The 16,896-nt window shown below is 40.5% G+C and overlaps 1 protein-coding gene across 1 annotated transcript in view; it reads left to right on the top strand.

The window, feature by feature from the left end:
* Window positions 1–5,041: 5,041 nt before the first annotated feature.
* The window catches only part of met (MET proto-oncogene, receptor tyrosine kinase), a 105,569-nt gene continuing 93,714 nt past the window's right edge, over window positions 5,042–16,896 (top strand). The window contains exons 1-2 of the mRNA XM_034204589.1: window positions 5,042–5,356; window positions 6,875–8,075. Coding sequence (XP_034060480.1) covers window positions 6,876–8,075 — 1,200 coding nt within the window. The 5' untranslated portion in view covers window positions 5,042–5,356; window position 6,875. The remainder of the gene's footprint in view (window positions 5,357–6,874; window positions 8,076–16,896) is intronic.

Genomic DNA, 16,896 nt, shown 5'->3' with positions numbered 1-16,896 from the left:
CTACTTCTTACATGTTGAACACAAATACCTGTACTTTCTACTTCTTACATATTGAACTCAAATACCTGTACTTTCTACTTCTTACATATTGAACTCAAATACCTGTACTTTCTACTTCTTACATGTTGAACACAAATACCTGTACTTTCTACTTCTTACATGTTGAACTCAAATACCTGTACTTTCTACTTCTCACATGTTGAACACAAATACCTGTACTTTCTACTTCTTACATGTTGAACACAAATACCTGTACTTTCTACTTCTTACATGTTGAACTCAAATACCTGTACTTTCTACTTCTTACATGTTGAACACAAATACCTGTACTTTCTACTTCTTACATGTTGAACACAAATACCTGTACTTTCTACTTCTTACATTTTTAACACAAATACCTGTACTTTCTACTTCTTACATGTTGAACACAAATACCTGTACTTTCTACTTCTCACATTTTTAACACAAATACCTGTACTTTCTACTTCTTACATGTTGAACACAAATACCTGTACTTTCTACTTCTTACATGTTGAACTCAAATACCTGTACTTTCTACTTCTTACATGTTGAACACAAATACCTGTACTTTCTTACTTCTTACATGTTGAACTCAAATACCTGTACTTTCTACTTCTTACATGTTGAACTCAAATACCTGTACTTTCTACTTCTTACATGTTGAACACAAATACCTGTACTTTCTACTTCTTACATGTTGAACTCAAATACCTGTACTTTCTACTTCTTACATGTTGAACACAAATACCTGTACTTTCTACTTCTTACATGTTGAACTCAAATACCTGTACTTTCTACTTCTTACATGTTGAACACAATACCTGTACTTTCTACTTCTTACATGTTGAACTCAAATACCTGTACTTTCTACTTCTTACATGTTGAACACAAATACCTGTACTTTCTACTTCTCACATGTTGAACTCAAATACCTGTACTTTCTACTTCTTACATGTTGAACACAAATACCTGTACTTTCTACTTCTTACATGTTGAACACAAATACCTGTACTTTCTACTTCTTACATGTTGAACTCAAATACCTGTACTTTCTACTTCTTACATGTTGAACACAAATACTTGTACTTTCTACTTCTCTCATTTCCAAACAGCTGGTTCCTTTAGTCTGAATGTGTGTTTGGTGCGTGATCATTATTCTTTAGAGTCATTGCGTGCCTATTGATTTGAACACGATCCGTGTATCCATCATTTCCTGGTCTTCTCTAAAGAAGAGGGACCAATGGAAACGTTGTCATGTTGCCGTTGTTCAGCATGGAAACATTCATTAGCTAACAATGACATTATTGTTCTATTAATATAAAGGGAGGTCAGGTACTCTTTAAAGCAGCTGCTAGTTATGGGTACTTTTTACTGAAGAACATTTCAAAGCCTCTTTACTTTCACTTGAGTAAAGAAGTTTAGTCAGTACTTTCACCAGAGTATTTTGAAACACGAGTATCTGTACTTCTACTTGAGTAAAGGATGTGTGTACTTTTGCCATCGCTGCTATCCAGTACGTTAAAGTTCACCTTAAATTCTTGTAATGATCCAAAATGACTTTTTACCTGGTGCGCCAGCAGAGGGAGCCGTACTGAGTCCAATGACTGCTGTTGTGGTGGGATTCAAAGGGTCAGTGGAAGCTAATTACAAAAATAACTTTGTTTAGTCATGCATATAGATTTGGTTGAACTTGCCCAGGTGAGGAGATTCACTCTATAGTAAAAAAACATTTGGAAAACCCATGTGTGATTATTTTGATCCCAAAGCCAAACGTATTAATCTCTGCAGGATGGATGCCTCCAGGAAAAAAATATCAATAAATGACTTAATTAATACCTTTAACTGCAATTAAATACTGAAAATAATATTTAGATAAAAGTGGTAATACAGTCATTAGTTATCTATGCATTTATCTTTGTATTAAATCCATTTATTTTACAGAGCAATCCTGTAGAAAATGACTAAATAAACGGTAGGAAAATACAAAAATAAAATAAATAAATAATGCATGAATAATTAAATACATTTAAAAATGAATTAATATGTAAAAAGGTAAAATAAAAGGGTACATTCAATTGGAACTTAAATTAATACAGGAATCAATAATAGAAATACATATTAAACTAAAATATGAATGTATGTAACCTTTGTTTGATTTAATAATGCATACAATTATATTTTGGAACATTTGATCGCTTATTTATTTAAAGAGTCATTTATTTTTTCATTTATTTTTTTATTTGAGCAGATCTCATCCTGCATATTAATCTATAACAGCTCCATCTCTTCTGGTTTCAGGCTTTCCAGTGTCATGTTGTTTTTCATTTGGTTTAACCGCCCCTTTATATATACTCTCACACATTCCTCCATCATGTCAGCTACTGTATACCCATGCACAGTAGTACATGTTAGTTGTTGTTCTGCAGGTGTTGTGGTGGCAGCAGATCATTCCTGCTACACACGTCACACTTTAGGGTTTCTACTTTCAGCATGCCAGCACTGTGAGGTTCACCGCCACCGAACCTTTCTTCTCCTCCTCCTTCGCCCCGCCAAGACAAGGGCAAGAGCCAAAATGGAGTTCACCACCACAGGAGCCACACAGACACACCCCTGCCTGTACAGTCACACACACACACACACACACACACACACACACACACACACACACACACACACACACACACACACACACACACACACACACACACACACACACACACACACACACACACACACACACACACACACACACACACCCTGTGTCAGACACACCCCGTGGCTTCTGCGTCAGAAATGCCCCGAGGTAAGACAAAACACAGTTCCTCGTGCAAAACAAAAAAGACTTCAAAGAGTGAAGGAGTGGAAGGTCTTGCTCATCAGTGAGAAGGGAAAGAAGATGGAGCTTCAGACCATGAGAAACCAAGACATTGCAAGAACAGACTTGAAGTTAGATACATTTTAAGGCATTTAGTCGATGGTTTTTAACACTATTTATGTCAAATAAGTGAGATAACAAGAAGAGGTATCATGCTATTGGACAACGTGACTGTATCCAGAAAAACATCTTCCATTTCTTGCACATACATTAAACCCTAAGAATTGGTTGTTTGTTTGTTTTTTTTAAATGTTCTAAGTTTAATGAAACACGATTCATGCTAATTAGCAACCTCTTGGTTTTCTGTATTTATACTAAAGTTAAGCTTTTGGAGTTGTTTTTTAATTTTGAATGCAAAAATGTCATTTGTCTTTCTGGATTGTTTCAGTTACCATCATCTTACTTTTTGTAGCTCAACACTGTAAATAAACATTCCTCTTTCAATGGTCCTTTGGGACGAAATAAAGGTTAATGATGTACAGTGCAGTGTAAAGACTCTCTGTGGTGATGTCAGAAGTTACAGTGATGTCCTCTGGGAAATCAGGGAGTTGAGGGTAGAAAAGTCAATGGATCTGAACCAGCTGTCTATCATTAAAAACAGGTACTTTTACCCTGCGATGGCACTGAATGTGTGTAAACACTTGTTACCGCACATCCATGTCAGGTTTCACACAGATGTCACAGATCCCCCCCCCCATCACTCATCCACCACTTGAACACTCTCGTCCTCTGTCTGTCTCATTAAAGCCTCACGTGTCAGTGCGTCCGTCAGAAAGTGAGTGCAAACAGCCGTTTGTGCCGCTGTAGCCATTCATTCTCCATCCACACTGTTATCAGGGTTTCCAGTCTCATTCCGTACTGCCCTCCTTTCAGGAAGTGGGACAAAGGCTTTTTTTTTGTTCTGGCCACTGTGATTCATGGCTGAGACACACACACACACACACACACACACACACACGGCTGAGTGAGCCGTTTTAACTTGACTAACCCAAGTAGTCTGAGTCAGGTGGAAGTTGGAGAAGAATTCCCTGTGACCTTTTCTGTTAAATGTTTAACATCGGTGCTCTATTAATGGCCAGCCAAGGCACATTATTTGCCCATGTTGTGCTGTAAAATGTGCTTAATCATTGGTTTGAAGCCCTTTCTTCAGAGTGTGGTTGAAGCATTTTCCAAGTTCCTCCAAACCAAGTAAGGAGTAATGAGTTAACATGTTAATAGTGTAGGTTAGCACACAAACAACCATATCAAACAACAGAAAATAGATCATTACGAGTCATTTCAAGTTATATGAGGTTATGAATAGAGGAATGTAGTAAAAATCTACTCAAGTATAATTTTGAGATACTTGTACTTTACCTGAGTATTTGATTTGTATTCTAGTTCATACTTCTATTCCACTACATTTATTTAGATGCAGATTATTAGCTTATACAAATAGATCAGCTAATAAATAAACATTGTTGTATAATTATAGGTTAAGATATCCAGCAGTTAAGTCATTAATTATTATTTATATATGCTTCTGAAATATTACACTACGCATAACAAGTACTTTTACCTTTGGGACGTATATTTGATAACACTTTTGTAGCCTACTCATAATAAAGTAAGATTTTGATTGCAGGACTTTTACTTGGAACAGAGTATTTTTTCATTTTCTTATTGCTACTTTCACTCAAGTAAAGTTTGTTTTAGGACTTTTTCCACCATCGGTTGTCGTACAGAAAAAAGGCATTACATTAGGAATAAACGTGCCTTCACATATATATATATATAAAGAATTCAGCTCACCCAGCTTTTTTTAAAACGAATATATCTGCATGAGTGTTGTTCTTGTTATGAGTTTGTATCTTCATGGTCTATTGTCTTTATTGTAAATCGCTTTGGATAACCGCCTCAGCTAATTGAAATGTAATGTCTTTGAACATCCGGCTGCTCCTGTTGTAATTGGCGGTTCTGTACCAAATGATTACCACTAACTAGATCTCATAATTTACCCTTTCCTCGGTTTTCCTATCTGCCTTCTTTCCTACCTGTGTGGGTTCGTCTCACCTGAAGACAGCCAGGAGCCGCAGCAGCACCTGGACGCGTCACAGGGTTTGGAGAGAAAGGGGGCGGAGCTTTACCCACAGCCAGAGCGAGGATCAGTGAGCGCGCGGCAGCAGCAGCAGCGTGTTTCTGCTGGATGCAGTCATTCAATCTGTGGTGAGACTCACAGCTTCCAGGTGGCGATCAACTAACTACAGTGTAGCTACAGTGAGAAACAGCCACACATCTGACTGAGAAGAAAATAATCGGAGTTATATTTCTGGGAATTTGTCATTTCACGAAGAAGAATAATAGAAAATCCCCAGCGATCAGTTTGGACTTGATGAGAAAGTTAAGAAGTCCCGCTCTTGAGGATCCCAGCGGAATATGATTTGAATTAAAGGAACTTACTACACTGTTGCTCGCGAACAGGTGAGTTTATTCCACATTAATGTTATGTTCTTGACTTTACTAACACTTTGATTCCGTGCGTAAACACGCAGCAAACCTGTCCCTGAAACTCCTCACTCTCCTCCTCTCCTGATATCACAGTCAGTTTTTTAAATGTTTTTTCAGGCTCATTGACACCATTTCACCAGCTTCCCATACGTGTTTTCTGAAACCTTTCGCCATGAGTCACTTTCCTCTCAAACTGAAAACATTTTCTCTGTTTCCCACCGCCTTTTGTCCCTTTTAAAAAAACACAGCTGTGCCATGAGGAGTCACTTTTTATTGTGTTTTGTGCAGGTGCGCAACAATGCCAACTATTACTCATAATTTTACACCAAAACAAGACGGAACTCATCTCACTATGTCCTTGATAAAAGAAAACTGACTATAATACTGTGTTAATGTTCTTTAAAACAATAGTGTATGTATTTTAGATTCTATATTTACACTACTTTCATCCTTGTTTTCGACTTTGTCTCCATAATCCTCGTATAGGTTTCCCGTAGTCACCTTTAAATTGGCACTTAGGCCTATAAGTAATATATTTGAGATTTTTTTCTTTTTAAATAAGCACCTGTTAGGTTTGTCTGTCTTTGTTAACTCTCCCTGAAACTCTGTTCTAATATAAACCTGAGCTTTCTTCCTCTTACTGGCACTTAAAAGTACTAACAGTGAGACATCCGTTTTAAATTGTTCAAAATGTGCACACGGGGAATCTCAGTGATTTAATGAAACACTGTGGGCATGAATGCAAAAACCAAAGCCACTGCGCTGGACGTTATTGCCTTGTTTTGGTTTGCATTTGGTGTTAAAACCACATGCAGATAGGGGAGCATGCAAATTCACATTTTGCACATTCTCTGGTGTTGTTCTCCCTTGATCCCCCCCCGCCCCCCCTCCTCTAAAAGCATCTCCCAGTGGATTACCACTTACTTGCTGGGGTTATTTATCATTTTGCAGGATGGTCCCCCTTTGCCGTCTCCCTGCAGCCTCTTTTGTTTTAATTAAGTGTATCGCTGCTCCCTCGGGCCCTCGCTGTCTAAACTTAGGCTGGTGGTGGCTCTCTGGGTGATTCACTGCTCTGCCTCTCGCTGTGGTCACTTGGGAACGGAGCTGAGCGCCGCAGAAGTGCTCACCCAGGTCCCACTGCTGGTCTGTCTTGGGTCATTGCAGTCCGGAGTAGAAGCAGCCAAGATTAGGAGGCTGATATTAAAGCTTTGTGTCACCATATCACTCTTAGTCACTTCAGTATGAATGCTTTCACTGCTTGTGGTGAAGTGAGTAAACCCTGGTTTCATACTCTGACACAGTTCCATTTATGAGTCTCAACAGGGATTTAGATATCCCTTTCTTTTTCTCCTGTGGTCCCTTTTCAGCGCCTTTTCCCGCTCACTCCAGACAATTGAGGCCACCTATTCAAAGATATTCATGAGGAATCTTTTGTGTTCCAGAAGGGATATATGACCCACTAATTTCTCATGTCTTTTATTTCTGGAACAGGATGAATCCCCGCTTGCTTCATGCCGTCATGCTGCTGTGGGTCTTGTGCTCCAGTGTGCAGGGCCAGTGTGATAAATCACCCGAGACCAACAAACTCAACCTCTCGGTGAACTACGAGCTCCCGACGTTCACGGCAGACTTCCCGATCCAGAACATGGTGACGCTGGATGGGATCATCTATGTTGGGGCTGTAAACAGGATCTATGCCTTGGCACCGAACCTCACAAAGTTGTCAGAATACCACACGGGGCCGCTGCTTTCCAACGAGACCTGTGGCCAGACATTAACAGGCGCTAGCAGTGGCAGCAAGGTGGACAACCACAACATTGCTTTGGTGGTGGAGAACATCTACGACAAAGGGTTGTACAGCTGCGGATCGGCAGACAATGGCGTTTGCCGGCGTCACGTCCTCGATGAAGACACTAGCCCGAAAACCGTCGACGAACACGTCTACTGCTTCGCCGACAAAGTGAGGAAAGGCAAAGGTCAACCCATCGACTCGGATGTTGTTGTGAGTGCTTCAGGCTCTCAGGTGCTTAATGTGGAGAGCAACTTCATCACGTTCTTCGTCGGGAACTCCGAGATCCCAGGGACAGGAAACGTATCGGACAGTGCAACTCATCCCCATACCATCTCTCTTCGGAAGATGAAGACGAGCCAGAACGGCTTCACCTTCTACTCAGACCTCTCGTACATGGACCTGATTCCACCGCTACGAGGAAACTACTACCTGCGATATGTTTACTCCTTCCACAGTGGACCGTTCACCTACTTCCTGACGGTGCAGCGGGTGAGCATGGACTCCGAGGCCTACCACACCCGCATCGTCCGGATGTGCTCCTCGGACCACGTGATCCGCCGATACGTTGAGATGCCCCTCGAATGCATCAGCACCGATAAAAGGCGACGACGCTCGCCGGAAATTGACACGGTTTTTAACATCCTCCAGGCAGCAAACGTCACCAAGGTGGGGAATGACGTTGAGCTGCAGAAACAGCTGAAGGTGGAGAAAGGCGACGACGTGTTGTTCGCAGCGTTTGCTCAGGGGAAGCCGAACTCTCCGGAGCCGACAGCGAACTCAGCCGTCTGCATCATGTCCCTGAAACACATCAACAACATGTTCAAGTTCTACATGCAGAGGTGCCACACAGTGGACCCGTTTCACTTCACAGGATCTAACAAGAAGTCCTGCTACAATGCGGTGAGTAATGAAAGGGGGCGGGGCTTACTGTGCCGTGGTAGCCATTGTAGAACTTTTACATTGCATTTGTTTTCTTGGAGGAAATGCTATTTTCTTTTTTAATAATCATGAATATTCAAAACATTTCTAGCAAATGTCTTTTTTTTGCTTCTTCTTTTAAGTTGTGATACATTTTCACCAATTATTTTGGGGTAAAATAACCCAGAAAGTGGTGTAACTGCACTCATGTGTGAATGCAACCTCTACAATGGTTTCTTCTGTGTGAATATGTACATGTGTGACACTTTTTAACAGTCAGTAGAGAGAAGGATACGTTTACAGCTGCAACACTTGGTACTGTACGGTTCAAACATGATTACAATGCATTTAAAATGACTCGTAGTCCAGGTAATGTGTCTTTCTGTGATGCCAAACACTAACACTTTGCCCAGGAACTGTATTTTAGACATTTCAGTCATAACCTTTGATGAAGTGATGTTCATTGCATCCAAGAGAGAAAACAAGTCCAAGTCTCTGCAGCAGAGGAGTCATCATGAATTGGTTTTACGACTTCTTTCAGACACATAAAATAAGCCTCTATCAGTCATCTGTTGTACATGCTTCGCTTGGTTGGTTTTTATCTTTAGAGTTATAGGCTTTGCTGTTTATTCAGCACAAGCAGGTTGTATTGTTGGCTGGAGAGACTGTCTCAGGAACTGGGTGGTCTCAGGTTGAGACGGTGTGTCTACTGGACCTTGTATCATTGTTTTCAAGTGTCCTTGAGCAAGACACTGAAGCATGACCCACTATTGACCTCTGACCCCTCTGCTACAGAGCATACATGTAAGACTGCATCGTAGGTACATGTGAAGAAACAGTCCTGATTACAGTGTGTTTTTAATAGGATATTTCATGAGATAAAAGACATTTTACATTCTCATGATTGTCGATTTGAAATGGCATCTGTTTCACAGTGTTGGCTCTGCACTGCGCACATTGTATTCAACATTAAACAACAACTTTCAGCTTTGGTTTGAGGCGGTGAATATGCATATTTGGTGAATATTGTAGGCATCCTTTTAGCAGTACAATGGTCCTAAATGTCCAGACAAGAACGGTAAAAATGTCTTGAGTGGTTGGGTCACATGACCTCAATACAACTGGTCATTATGTATAGGGCTGTGTAATTAATTAAACATCTTTCCAAAATCACATTATGGACTAGTGCAGCATTGAAATTGCAGTAGGCACAATATTTGGTAAAGGAAAACATCGTGAAAATACCTCTTCTGAATTAACGGTCCAAGTATTTAAACTGTATTTTACTGACTAAAAATGTCATTTCATTTTACAATTTCAATATCTGTCAGAAGACGTGCAAGACTTTTAAATCATGCAACCTTAAGTTTAAAATGTGTGAAGATTGGGGGCAAAAAGCCAGTTAATAATGCTGAAAATGAAAAGGGATGTAGCACAGGTCTGGCAGAACATCACAAGGGGAAGATAGCTGTATTTGCGTTGGAGAGGATTTGAAAATATGTACTAATATCGATGTATTCCCCCTGAAATGAAAGCAGAAAGTCAGCACAATTCATATGCAATGCACTGAAGTACCGCCCCCCCCCCCCTGCAGTTGTTACCTTCCCTGTAGTCACTCACCTCCTATCCATCAACATGGACTCAATCAATTAGCTGAATCACCTGATCAATAAGGACATGAAGTTAACGGCAGACCACCCTGTCAAAGGGTCCCCCCCCCCCCTTCATCTTTACTTAACCTCAGCATCAGTCCCTACTCTATCACAGCCGGGCAGTGGATTAGCTGAGTCCCCGCGATGTATTATACACTGAATTATGTTTTAAAGGGCAAGCACACACAGGAGTAGATCCAGAGTCCTGAGCAAACAACCAGCTGAATACTGACGAAGGCTTCTGTCAAAACACTGTGTTACTATGCAGGCTACTTTCTGTATGATGAACTAGTTTCAACACCACCTCGTTGTGGGGTAATTTATTGCTGCAGTTGCTTGGCTGCTAATCACACTTATGCACCATCTCAGATTGGGTGTGACGGTATTTTTGGCCACATTAACTATTTGACAATAACTCCCATGTAGCCTACTTCAACATACACACACTTAATTTCCTTTTTGCAGGAAGTTAATAATCCCTTCTCTAATATATATTTTACATTGCTGTGAAATCATCGCCTTCATAGAACTGTCTTTATTCAAGATTACATTTGAGCACATCATGATAACATTATATTTGACATGGATAAACACTTTTAACTGAATAGTGCTCGTGTTGTTTACATTATAGCTTAAACAGGGAAGACAATTCAGATTGAAATGCACCCATAGTGAGTCTCCCTCGTCCTTTCAGATTTGTTATGCCCTGACGGGACGCTGTTAGTCGCATTTCTTACATTGAAGCATTGACTTGGTGCCAAAGTATCAGTTCTTGTGTGCACAGCCAATCATTTTTGAAAACCATGCTGCTCAGTTTTAAACATGTCCAGCATCTTCTACTATTTCAGACATCCATTGGTTGGTATGAAAATCAGCCGACTCTTGAGTCCAGAGTCTCAGATTTCATAACAGCAAGTCTCTTAAATGTTCTTGTTTACCTCTTGCAAACACACTTAAGTAAACATTCAATCTCAATGATCGTTGTCTGTAACCTTGAAGCCTGAAACACCCTCAATGTTTTTTCTTTACATATTTTCATTTTTTACTTCCATGAATCAGCTCGTCTTTTCTCTGGTGCTTTGTTTTCTGATTGCTTGTTTTTTTGGGAAGTAATCTCCACTTAATGTCCATCATGTATTTCATGACCCGCCTGTTCATGTTGGCACATGTGCATCTTCCTTGGCAAGCTGCTAGAACACCACATTTAAAATAAACGGGGAACTTGATGGATTACACAACTCGAGTCGACTAAGTGCTTCTCATACTGTCCAGAAAAAAATTGAAACTGCTCGGAAAGCTTACAGAAACCCAAAACTGTAGAGCATGCATTGCAAATAAGTTGCATAGTCTCAGAATAATAATGATAATGATAGATTGCATTGGTGTAGCGCCTTTCAAGGGACCCAAGGCCGCTTTACATGGTGAACAAACAATCAAACAAAAAGCAGGGGGACTGTGATGGGTTGGGGTCAAAGAAAAAGTAGTTGATTTGAAAGACACAGGCTGCAGTTAAGACATCACACATGGAAAGTGACTAGTGGTTCTTATAAAGGGGTTGAAAGCAGCATGACGGGTGTTTGGGAACATCAGCTCAGAGGCGTAGATCCGCAGGGGACAGGGAGGAATGCTGGGAGCCGGGGGGGGGGTGGTTCGGGGGCATTGCATATCTGACTCTCAGCGAGCCGTGATGAATGGCTCGGGGATAACAGGGCATCAGCAGCTGGGCGGAAGATGATCCTCCTCGTACCCCCCTCACTCTCCGAACCCCCCACCTGTTACAGCACCAGTGGGAAAGTGGAAGTCCACCACCCATCAGAGGCTGCACTGACCTCACCACCTTCAGCAAACGTACAAAAACTCACCTCTTCAAACTACAATGTTTTATTGCTCGATTTTAACGTGACTTTTACTATATGTATTTGTCCTTTTTTACTACCTCTGTAAAGCGAATTTGAGCACCTGTAAAAACGCTTACAAAATAAATGTATTACTATTTTTAAGTCGCATCAGTAACACCGAGGAGACGTTTTATTTATCCGGGTGGATGTTTTGATTGGGGACGATCCAGATTGATATTTTATATGATCGACATTTTGAGGCATCACATCTTAAAATGGCTTCTTGTTGTATCTGTGGTTCATTAGAGGGTCTATTTACGAAAGGACACAACTGTTGATGGGCTTTTCAAGTCTTTGCAACCTCTTAAAGCTGTTAAACATAAAAAAGTCATTATTCAGACATTCAAACACATTGGGCATTTGTCATTCATTGTTGCTCCTTCTGAGGCTGCTCAAGCTTTTTTAGTACACCGTAGGTTTATGTATATTTTTTGGGAGTTTGACATTATACAAATGGTATATGCAGTATGCTATATAATGGCACACCAACACATTTGGGGTTCGGTATCTTTCCCAAGGACACTTTGACGTGCAAAGTCCACATTGAGCAGGGCTGGTTATCGAACTGTTGAACGACCACTCTACCTCAGTCGTCCCAACTTGGAAGAAACCTTTTTGTAACTCGACATAAATCATTGTGGCGTATTTTGGATGTTTTTTTGTCACGATGTAGAAAAAAAAAAGCTGGAAACAGTTGACGACCCTCAGGCAGGGCTTCTGGCGTCTTTGGTGAACAGATGTGAGAAGATTAGTCTGATGTCATCCACAAGTCAGAAGCAGCTGTATTCTGATTGCTCACAGAGGGTGTGGAGCTACTGTGCATGGGATCAAAGCAAAAACCACCCTGTTGCAAGGAACAAATCAAGATGGCGCCTCAGTGGTTTGGTGCTCTCTGTCTTGTTTAATGTGTTTGCATACATTGAGATATTTCACCAGGGAAGAGCACCTATAGTTTTCTATCTGTGTTTAATTCTTGTTTTACTTGTATGTATGCACCACAACACCAAGTCAAATTCCTCGTGTCAACCTACCTGGTGATCAACCTGTTTCTGACCCTAAAACAGCTCAAAGCTTCGTGCCGCTGCGGCTTCAGACTATTTAACAAGACTTTCACTTCAACAAACGCTGAGAACACCTTCCCTCCTGAAACCCCAAACAGTGATTGTCTGCTCCCTCCTCTTTGACGGATCGCTCGGAGAGAGAGTCTGCTGTTCCACTATTAAAAATTCTTTCCTCTTGACTCACTTGATTACTAGGTCGACGTGAAGAATGCTACTTTTGCAAGGGTTGCAGGAGCATCTCCGTGGCGTATAATTATCATAGATCCTTCCGTTGCTAACTCTGGAACACCTTGAACACAAGATGGTTCACGTCAAGGGTTCTATCTCAGTAGATGCGTAAACAAATGATAAACAATATGTTACATATAAGTTAGATTTAAAGCGGCACTATTATACTTTATTATGTGTGTTAACACTAGAACCGCCAATCGGGTCAATTTGACCCAGAGCTGTTTTTTATGTAACTTTTTTTCAATATTAAAGTCTCCCAGTCCGTGACTTTTCCTGAAAGTGTGTTATGTAGCACCCTATGTTGTTAAAAATTGTCAATATGAAGTCAGATTGGGTCATATTGACCCCACCCCTTTTCGCGCTATTGATTTCGCATCTAAACAAACATGACGTGTTGCTATAGCAATGCCTTTTGTCTACTGCAGTTCCTGAGAACTGTTTGCTTTTGTTTGCTTTTCACCCAACAACGACAACCGCCTCACGAAACGCTATGTTGTAGCGTTAATAAACGAAACAATTTAACAAAATTGCTTGTCAAAATACCAATACCACAGGACCATTTTTCTTTTCAAAGCAATACTTTTACCTTGAAAATCAATGCATTCTAATACCCTAATACTCAATTTGACCCCGGTGGCGGTTTTAGGTATAAAAAAAATCTCTGGCGGTTCTAGTGTTAAATATCTTTTTGTGCATGTAAATGGTCTGCAATGGCTACAATTCCTGTGTTCCCTTCAGCGGGAGTTCCCCCCCCCCTGCCTGAAACGCCTCCATTGTACTCCTTTGTTTACTTCTGTGACATCACTATGTAACACTTGCACTTCTATTGGCTAGCGCTCCAACACATTGTACGTGATAGGCTAAGGGGCGGGATATCTCTAAGCAGTTGACCAATCACAACAGAGCCGGCCAGCTAACCAATCAGAGCAGACTGGGCTCTGGTTTCAGACAGAGGGTGAAAAGAGGTGCTGCAGCACAGGCAGTATGAGAACAATAAAGAGCTTTTTGAACATTAGAGCATGGAGACGTGTCCCAGCAGAGGCGTCTGAATGAGTGTTAGATGTTTTGTTTAAATAATGCTGACTTCATTCTTATGCAGCTGCGATAATGTCCTCACTCAATCTTCCCTTTTTAGTACCTCCAACTCAAACACACAGGCTGACAAAACCAAAACAGAACATAGACTTTTTTCTCTGCATGACACAAAAAAACCTGCTGTTTGAAACCTTGTTTGACTTTGAGTCTCCCAACACACGCAGCAGGTCAACATCTGAACGGCTGCAGCCAAAAGAGCTTTTATCTGTGAAACTGGGAAGCCGTTTTCCAACTTCTCTTTTATTGCTGACAGTCTTACGTGTATCCTCTTGCCTCGTAACTGCCGTGACAAAAGACAATTGAACAACTACCCGTCTGATGCTCGTGCTGTGAGCTTGTTGTTGAGTTATCTAATCACAGAATGGCCTAATAGATTTATGACTTGTAGTCAGTGGCATATGGCAGGCAGGCTCTCTGTTATCATGAGATAAGCACAACCATAAATTCATAAAAGGCCAAAATGTCCGGGGAAGACATACTTGAGCACACATGAGGTTATTTGTGTTGCTCTAAACGGAGTCTTTTTGGTGGAAAACTTCCAGAAGGGATCTGGAGGAGGTCGAAAGGCTCAGCGTAAGAGCGTGTTTGAAGTTTTTAAGTGCTGGTTGTCAGTTTAAGAACTAACATTTGATAAATGTTGTAATGATGAGTGGCTCTGTTTTCAGCTGTCTGGTGATGGCTCAAATCTGCTGTTGTTTCTGCGGGGACATTTCTGTCTCTCACTAACATGAAGAGCTGAAGACATAATTGCTCTTCTTTAACGGAAGATGTTGAGTTTGACTGCTGATTACTGTGTTTTGGTCGTACTCTTTGAAATATGCTACTTTTCTACGTAATGTTTCTATTTAAAGGAACCCTAATGTGCATTTTGGGGTTTTCCCTTTCCTGTAGTGTGTTATATAGGTTTTTCGTGCATGTAAATGCTCTGCAAAGGCTAAAATGCCTGTGTTTCCTGACCAATCAAAGCAGACTGGGCTCTGGTTTCAGACAGAGGGTGAAAAGAGGTGCAGGCAGTATGAGAAAAATTAAGAGCTTTTTGAACATTAAAGCATTTAAATGTCACATAAGAGACACTTAGGGCTGTCCCGAATATCATTGTTTGGGCTCCGGATATTCGGTAGTAATCAGCAGCGAATATTCGGCCCGCGCAGTAATCGGCAGCGAACCGCTCCAACACGTGTATTTCGGTTTATTCACGGCATTCATTTAGTTATTCTACAGTATTGTTGTGTTCTAGTTATTTGTTAATGTAACCCAATTTGTGTTCTTTGAAATTGAAAAGGATATCGCATTGTGTTTGTTACTTTCGATGCAGTTGTATATGTCTTAAGTGTAATTTGGCTTGGCTTCCTATTTATGGACATGCTTTTATTTTGAAGGAGAGTTAGCGCTGTTGACAGGAAGTTGTTGTTGCTATGGAAACAATGTGACGGAGATTAGCGGAGAAAAAGTAATATCTACAAATAAAGACGGAGAAAGTAAACGATAACATTTATGGTTAAGTGTTAGCACCCCCCGAAGAGGCACAAGCTCTTACGTTGATATGGGAGATTTCAATAAATTCAATTTGAATCTAAATTGAAACATGAATAGTACTCTAACGAACGAATATTCGGGTACAGCCCTAGAGACACTAAATACAAATATGAACCTTAAAAAAGCAGAACATGTCCTCTTTAAACAGTTGAACTGATAGTGAGTCTATTATTTACAAAAGCCAACAAAAATCAATAACCACTCATCTTGGTGGCCACAGTAAATTCACACTTTTTTTGAGTACTTAATGAGCCAGTATTATACTTTAAACTAATCATTTTCCAATTTGGAATACCAAAACGTAACCTTGTTGCATAACAACGTAACCAAATCTTTCCTTTTAGTATCTCCCTGCCTCTTTGAGTCCAAAGCACTCTCTTAACTATTGATCTGACCCCCTGGATGTGCTGCTGCCTGACAGTTTCTCCTAAAGTACGGCCATTTTGCTGGGTAATGTTGTGTGCAGAGATGTGGAGCGTCCCCAACACGCATGGCCTCATTCCCCATTTAGGGAGAAGGAACATTTGAGACTAAAAATAAAGATCTGCCACCCGCGGGTCAGAATTATCATTGGATTAGCATTGATTTGAGAAAACGCACCAAATGCTGATTGCTTTTAAATTGAATCTTCGGCCTGATTGATTATAGTGTGTGTAATATAATTCCAGCGGGGAGTCGCCTTTGACCGACAGTCATTTTAATTATGCCGCCTGTTTTAATGAACAATCCTTAAACGAGCAGCCATAGACGCCCATTGATTTTATGTTATTCTGGTAAGGAATCCCTAATAATTTCTGATTATGAAAGACAAAGCCACTTATGTGACTTCCAATACTCAGGGTATATTTGGCTTTGCCCGTCAGTTGTTTGGTCACTTTATAAGGAGAGGAATTCACTTTATTTGCACATACGAGAGTGAAATAGTGAAGAGAGGAGCATCGGAGGTTATTCTTGTGCAATGAAGACTTTAAAGACATGATGCACTGAAGCCATAGGCAACTTAACAACAAAGAGTTTATGCAGTCGGTGTTAATGTTCAGAATCTGTAAAAAAAACACCGCTAATTTCAGGTCTAGTTGGATATTAAATATACATTAACTTTGACCTGTTGTTGTGTGTCTTCATGTAATTATGCCACCTCTTCTCTGTCCTGTGTGTTTGTTGCTCTTCCTGAGGTTGCTCAAACTTCTTTTTACAATTGACCCTAGGTTGACGTTTATATTTTTGGAGTTTGACATTATTCAAATGGTATATGCTTGATATGGCAATGTGAATAATATTCATTCATTAACTACACAGGCTGCCTGAACAGGACTTATTAAAATAGTTT

Source organism: Gymnodraco acuticeps, unplaced genomic scaffold (assembly GCF_902827175.1).
Source record: "Gymnodraco acuticeps unplaced genomic scaffold, fGymAcu1.1, whole genome shotgun sequence".
NCBI classification, from domain to species: domain Eukaryota; kingdom Metazoa; phylum Chordata; class Actinopteri; order Perciformes; family Bathydraconidae; genus Gymnodraco; species Gymnodraco acuticeps.
The sequence above is the reverse complement of the archived record's forward strand: the minus strand, read 5'-3'. Positions and strand labels throughout refer to the sequence as shown.